A 7553-nucleotide genomic window follows, 5' to 3' on the forward strand; every position below is an offset into this window, starting at 1 on the left:
TCACCTTTATTTTATAAAAATTGAAAAAGCATTACCCGAGCCCACTCCAGTGAGGCTTGTTTAGACTTGGCCCAGGCCTTCTGGTTCGCACGTGAATCATGTTTACAAAATGGCGGATGAGTCGATAGAAGAGTCGGATGGAATCTTGACTGAATTCTTATCTTGGTGTGAACAGAATGGCTTGATACTGAGCAAAAAGGTTTGTTAAGAAAATAATCATTAGCTTTTGTAATATAACTTTTTCACTCGGGGTCTATCACCACGAATTAACTCTGCTGGTTTTCAGTATCTTATAAGCCCCCCCTTTCCCGTTCCCCCCCATGATCTTTTTCTCCAAAAAATACGATATTAATTTAAACCTCTGCACCCAATTAAATGAAGACGTTTTTAAAAATTTTAGAGTTTAATGTTCATGGAACCGTCAGAGAGACCTTTTGTACTGTTATCAAGGGAATACTAACGTATAATTACCTGAAGATCATGAATTGAACCAGCGGCTGACCAGATGGAATGAAGGTCGGGGCGGAAATGGGAACTGGGATTTGAGCAGATTTACACTGGGAAAATGGGATTTGGGTCACTGGGACTGGGAATCACAAACAAAAAACAATGGAGGTGGGACTGGGATTTAGAAACTCTGGGAAGATAATAGGCTGGGAAATGGGATTTGGGCAAACCTTGGGCTGGGATTTTGTACTTTATCGCCGCCGCCCTCCCTTCAGGACCTTCAGTGAAGTTTTTTCAATGAGAATAACAAAAAGATGTATGAGAATTTGTAGGTTGCTAAACTGAAAGTATTTTTGCATAATAACCAGGTAACCAGAAAGCCACAAAAAATGAGCAGCAAAAGCAACAGTCTGAAGAATCAGGAGAAGGGGAGAGTTTCTCTCTTCTCTCCTGACCCCAATTTTTTTACAGCTTTGCTGCGTTTACTTTGCTATCATACAGAAGGAAACCGTCAGCTACATGACTGTATGCAGGCTAAGACTTTTGATGCTGGAAATAGAACATGTTAAGTCTAAATTACTGCTTGTTTTTAGGTGAAAGTTGGGGTGCGAGGATCATGTCATCGTTATGGCATGATAGCTGTGGAGGACATAGAGAAAGGAGAGTGCTTGTTTGAAATTCCACGATCACTTGTGTTACAACCCAACACTTCATCCATTTCAGAGATTGTTGGAAATTTAGCAAATGAGGATGAGTTTGGTTCAGAAAGAGGGTAAAATGCCTTGCATGTTATAAAATAATAGTGAAAGTTTCTTTTGTAGCTTAATAGGAGGCTTGGATGAGATGGTCTCCTGGTTAAAATGTTCTGGACTCTGGAATTGAAGGTCTGGTGTTGAAACCCAATGTAATGTTTTGGGCATCTCACTAAGAGTGTAGTCCAGCAAATGACAAAAGGCCGGGGGTATACCTTTAATAGAGTAGTATCCTGGCATCCAGAAGCAACAGCAATGTAGTTAGTCTGTTTAGACACTATTTGCCAGTTGGTCAGTGGGCCAGTCGGCCAGTCAGTCAGTCGTAGTGAGTCGATCTGTTGGTCAGTCAGCCAGCCTGTCAGCCAGTCAGTCAGTCATTCAGTCAGTTAGTCAGACAGCTGGTTAGTCAGTCGGTTGGTCGGTCAGTCAGTCAGCCAGTCAGTCAGTCAGTCCGGCAGTCAGTCAGTCAGTTAATCAGTCACAAAATCAATTTAATCAATCTAAATCAAGCAGAAAATCAGTTAATTATGACAATAATATTAGAAAGCAATTAGTTCATGTAATACCCCACCAATAAATTTGCACTGTATCAACCACTTGATCAATTTATAATGTAATATTTGCATTATAAAAAGTATTGATCGATTTGAGTATCAATCTGTACAGCTGTCAATCAATCTGTTAAATTTTCATCCAGATCTGGTTGGGCTCCTCTACTCTTGACATTGATGTATGAGTACACTAATCCAACATCTCACTGGAAGCCTTATCTAAACCTTGTGCGTGACGTAACAGTCCTGGATCAACCCATGTTCTGGGGACTGGAGGAGAGACAGAAAGAGCTGCAGGGGACTGGAATAGAGGAGGATGTTGAAAGTGATGTACAACGGATTGAAGAAGAGTACAATGCTATTGTCTTGCCATTTATTAAGAAACACCAAGACCTTTTCAGGTATTAACTCACATGCAGGATTTATATTTCAACACTAAAAATAACTTCTGTGAAGAATCAACTGATGTGTTATTTCAGAAATTATCCATAACCCTCCATGGAAGGCTTTTAAGTTGAATCCCCACCCCTCTGTATATTCCAGTATAGCTGGTTTATACTTTTTTAAAAAATTTTGGCTTTTGAGAACAAACCGGTGTGGAATTTTCAATGACCTTCCATGTGGTGCATATGATTTTTTTGGAGTCACGTAATTTATTAATATTTTAAGCTTGGACCTGGAGAAGTTAGCATTATAACCAATTTATATTTTTTTCTTGACAGTGAATCCCGTCACACTGTTGCTCTATATAAACACATGGCGGCATTTGTCATGGCCTACAGTTTCACAGAGCATGAGCAAAGTAATGATGATGATGATGATGATGATGATGATGATGATGATGGTGATGATGTTGTTAAGAATAATGACGCAGCTCCTGCAATGGTCCCAATGGCTGACATACTAAATCACATCAGTAACAATAATGCTCACTTGGAGTTTGGTGCCAAATCTTTGACTATGGTGGCAACACAAGATATTCATGAGGTAAAGAACACATGTCCTATGACCTTTGGGTGGGGGCACTCCCATATATGAGCTGTATAGGTATGTGCCGCTGTGAAGGTTATGGTTTTCATGGGATAGGGTATAGAAATCAGATAGTTTTGGTCTAGAATAGGGTATCATTTGCCAGAAAAACTGATCAGTGGTATGAAGAATGAAGCCCAAAATAGTAATAGAAACTCGGGGGAAAAGAGGCTCTCCTAAACTGGAATAAAATCGATGCAGCAATGTTGTTGACAGATGCCCGTTTTCCATTCAAAACACTTAACTGTGATACTTCTAAAAAAGAAGTCTGGGATAGGGGAGTGATTTTCGGTGTCTAGTCTGGTTTCGGTTGCAAACTCAGCTGAACATGGTCTGGTATAGGGTAAGGTTTTTAGAGTCCCAGTTGCACACCCCCACCCAAAAATATAAAGAGAAATAACTGAAGTAGTAGATATTCAACTATAGTAGAATTATAACAAGTGGTGTGGCATTGGACAAAAGTCAGATCCCCCCGGGGGGGGGGGGGGGTACTCAAAAATGTTTTGTACGGGGAGGCTCCGCCCCGAGCTCTTACCCCTTACCCTTTTATATACCATTTTGCCAGAAATTGTACCCCTTTCTTATACCTTTTAATGAAAAAAGGTACCCCTTTTATATACCTGAAAGTCATGGTATAGGCTTAAAACATGACGTTTTCTTGTCATTTTCAAGTAGGGCTTAATAAATTGAAATAATACAGCCATAAATTGCATCTGTTCAAAATATTTTAATTAAAGGCCCTTTCGAAAACCTGAATGACAGATTTCCATACCCTTTCGTATACCTAAACTTTTGAAATCCCTACCCATTTATATACCTGAAGCCTGAAAAAGGTACCCCTTTTGGGTGGAGCCTCCCCCTATAGGCCATTATAGGGAGTACCCCCCCCCCCCCCGGGGTCAGATCATCCTTAATTCTGATCTTGCCAAGCTTCAGTTTTGGCTCAATGTTCCAGAGTCAAATTCTTGGCCACTAATAAAATCATCATAATTTTACTTTTTTCCATTCTTTGTTTTAGGGACAGGAAATTTTCAACACTTATGGCAAGCTGGCAAACTGCCACTTACTTCAGTCATATGGTTTTGTGGAGGATGAATTACCAAATCCATATGACATGGTAAGAGACTTGTATAATCTATATTTTTCTACAAAGCTTTGATCTTAGTCTGCTCCAATCCAAATGGTTCATAAGTGATTAACTCTGACTGATTTCTGTAACATAAAGCAAGTAGCAGTATTATTACTAGGCCTCCCATACTTAACCTGTTTCTAGTCCATCATAGACTCACAGAAAAGATAATAATCTATCTCGCCATCTTGCAAAGTCTCAAATTTGCTAACTGCCACCCCTATAATTACAACAATCTGTACAATACATGATATCTTTTTTTAGTAAAACGGTTACACGCTAGTCTCTTACTTAGCTATTGTTTGATTGGTTGGAAAACAATAGATTCTGTTTTATTTGTTGCATGTAGGTAGATGTACCCATCAGTGCATTTGATGAGGTGATGAAAGCAAACCAATCTCAACAAGTAGCAGGAGTGTTAGATGCTCAGTTTGAGTTTATGGAGGAAATGGTGAGTGAATTTGATGAGAACAATTTCAGCAAGAGTTGTTTTTCACACTACAAGTGTCATACCCTAATCTCTCCCTGGACCCTTCTGACAGAGTCTGTAGTTTAATTGCACTTGCCCAGTGGGCCTGTACACACAATTAGTCCCCATCGCCCATGCCTATAGTGCCACAAAAAGTCTCCTTGTATTACGTCCCTGTTGATATTTCATCTTATATAATCCAAGATAGCTTGTTTCTTTGTAATTTAGGGTGTGGCTTCTAAGGATGACATGTTTCTCTTTGGACGAGAGGGATGTTCACACTTTGGTCCAGATTTGTATGCCACCCTGAGGGTAAGTGACACAAATCCCTTGATTGATTGGTCTATCTTAGTAATTGGTCTCTCTGTCATTTCTTTTGGCCTTTCTGTGGGTCTTCAATATTTTTTATTATTGTATATTTGGTCGTTAGTCTTTCAGGCCGAAGCGGTCAGTTGTTTGGTCTGTCAGTCAGTCTGTTAGTAGTAATTGGCTGGCTGGTTGAATGGTTGGTCAATTGGTCGGTCAGTTGGCCTGTTCGCCCACTCATTTGCTTTTATGTGATTAGTGCATTATTATTTTAAGGGGATATATATCCTTATTAATTGTTTGTCAAATGCAACCCTCCAAGTTTATTTTTCTCTTTAGTGGCCTTTTGGCCCCCCTTTTTCTATTTTTTGGGCCCCCGTGAAAATTTTTTTTCCCCAAATTTTTTTTTTTTTTTTCTTTCTTTTCTCTCTTTTTTTCGCCCCGGGGGCGGCCCTTGTTTAATTTTTTCCCCCCCGGGGCCTAAAATGGGCTTAACTGGGGGGGTGGAAATGTATGTTTTGTTTGAAGATCCTTCATTTGTCCAAAGAACAGTTCAAACAACTACTGGAGGAACAAATTCAGCAACAGAGAAGTGAAGAATTTGATGACATTGGGCATGTATTGGATCAGACTGATGATGAACTTAAAAGAGACACAAGAATGAGAATTTTGGAACTTGTTTGGAAAGCAGAGAACAAGAAAGAGAAAAGGAAAAGGCCAATAGATGAAAATGACTCAGAATGGAAGCAGAAGAAGAGGAAAAGCATTGAGTGTGATAAAGTGTCAGAGCCAAGGGAAGATCCTCACATTAGATCTCAAGATGGTAGCAAATCATATTTAAAAGGCTTGGACTCTAATGTAGAGAGAACTATGGATATGCCTAAAGCTTCAAAACAAGACTTGGTCCAAGCAAGTGATGAGTCCCATGATATCAGAAGTGCTGGGAATGGCAAAATGTCTGAGAGCGATGATGATGGCAGTGGTGGTAATTGTGATGGTAATGATGATGATGATGAGGGTGATAACGGCTTCATTGACAATAAGGACGATGCTGATCACAATAGAAGCTTTGATGATGATGACAGCGATAATGATGATGATGATGATGATGATGATGATGTGGAGGAGGGGGAGGCAAAGGGGGATGACAACGATGATGATGATAATGATGACGATGTTGATAATGATGACGACGATGACGACGATGATGATGATGATGATGACGACGATGCTGACCAAGAAGAATCTGAACAACCCTTAACTTATGGTAAGTTATTTATGGCTTAGCCTGTCACTGAACACAAAACAGCTCAGTTCAATCCTGTTATGGTTTCTGATCCTAGTTAAACAGCAAGCTTTACAAGTGCTTGCCTCGTTTCCAGGTCCTTTCTTTACCACTATCAAGAAAAGATAGGGCACTGGCAATGAGTTTGCACAAGTGCTTGTTGTTTTCACTGTTGTTATTGTTGACGGTTCTGGAATGATCTTGTGAACGTATTTAGTGGGTATCAACTCACAACTATTTTTTTCTAACTTAAAAACAGAGTTAATGTACCAGTGGCCGATAGAATGGAGGAGAACATTGAAAAGGTACCATATTTGTTGATGGTCTACACTTCTATTATCCATACGTTTAACCAATTAAGATCAATTAACGCGCGAGAATTGTGAACATTTCGTATCTCCACGTGCTCATGTCATGTGTTTTTCTCTCTAATATTACATTCCTTATATGCATTATCATAATTTGAAAATATCGAAAATTCACATCCTATTGATCATTCCTTATTACTATCATTATTTTGCTGTGATCAGTGTTGCAGAGTTGTGCGTAAAGCAACGATATGGAGACGAAAGCATGTGGGGAGACAGCGCAGAAGAAGGCAAGCTTAGCAAAAGGCAGTTGTCTGTATTGAGAATCAAGCGAGGACAAAGATCCATTTTTCGACAAATTTGTGAACTTGCAGTCGAAGACAATTTACAAGGATAATAGCTCATGCGCTTTTTACATGAGCCTCTAACTCGGATAGAGAGGGCAACCTCATCCCGCGCCATGACATTAATAAATTGATTGTTTGATTGATTGATTGATTGATTGATTGATTGATTGATTGATTGATTGATTGATTGATTGATTGATTGATTGATTGATTGATTGATTGATTGATAGATAGTAGAACCTTTTGCCATTTAGCCTAAATGAATGCACTACGATGTGGTTACTGTTTTGTGGAGGACTTGTCCAATGCTGGAATACATGTAACTGGTGCCAGATGTGGGCAAACGGCGCGGAAAAAACTGTAAAAAGAAACCGATTGCGCGGGTCAACATGTAGCCGATGGCAAATGCGCAGGAATACGAACCAGTGAAACGCGCGGGAAATGATACTACCGCTGCCAAGTGCGGGGAAACAGAACCGGTAGCTAGCGCGGAAAATAGTAACAAGTGCCAAATGCGCTGGAAAACGGAACCAGTGACAAGCGCAGAAAAACATACAACTAGTGTCAAATGCGCGGGGAAAAATCCTTTGGAAAGCGCGGGAAAACATGTAACCATTGTCAAATGCGCGAGTAAAGTCGCGTGAGCCAAATCACGATTGGTTTGGGCGTTGTAGCCTGACTGGTCGAAGAAACCAACCTTCCTTGACGGATTGGTTTGAGCCCATTGTTCGGCTTGTTGCTTGCAGTCTTTGGACTATTTATAATCAGTTCAGAAAACCGGCCAAAAAAGCAAACGCGATAACTTTCGAACGTTATTGGAAAAACGAAGGTGATTGGAACTCTAGGCATGTAATGTTTCGAAATTATCGAATAGAAATAATTAAATTGACTGATGTCTTTGAGACACACAACAAGTGACTTTTTATTATC

At 39.9% G+C, this 7553-nt stretch overlaps 1 protein-coding gene across 1 annotated transcript; it reads left to right on the forward strand.

Annotated features, from left to right (window-relative positions):
* Positions 1-43: 43 nt before the first annotated feature.
* On the forward strand, positions 44-7526 carry LOC144646882 (N-lysine methyltransferase setd6-like). Its single transcript, XM_078506588.1, has 10 exons — positions 44-199; positions 1041-1219; positions 1897-2151; positions 2473-2737; positions 3798-3896; positions 4258-4359; positions 4606-4689; positions 5212-5950; positions 6228-6273; positions 6499-7526. The coding sequence occupies exons 1-10, from the start codon at positions 110-112 to the stop codon at positions 6671-6673; spliced, it is 2034 nt and encodes a 677-aa protein (XP_078362714.1). The 5' UTR covers positions 44-109; the 3' UTR covers positions 6674-7526.
* The last annotated feature ends 27 nt before the right edge of the window (positions 7527-7553 follow it).

This window comes from Oculina patagonica, chromosome 3 (genome assembly GCF_052425735.1).
Source record: "Oculina patagonica isolate OP01 chromosome 3, crgOcupat, whole genome shotgun sequence".
Taxonomy (NCBI): Eukaryota; Metazoa; Cnidaria; class Anthozoa; order Scleractinia; family Oculinidae; genus Oculina; species Oculina patagonica.

Bases quoted from the DNA above. Each gene is read 5' to 3' on its own strand.
- LOC144646882 (XM_078506588.1), top strand. From the start codon at position 110: ATGGCGGATGAGTCGATAGAAGAGTCGGATGGAATCTTGACTGAATTC. The intron at 200-1,040 runs GTTTGTTAAGAA...GCTTGTTTTTAG, and splicing joins GCTTGATACTGAGCAAAAAG to GTGAAAGTTGGGGTGCGAGG. The intron at 1,220-1,896 runs GTAAAATGCCTT...ATTTTCATCCAG, and splicing joins GAGTTTGGTTCAGAAAGAGG to ATCTGGTTGGGCTCCTCTAC.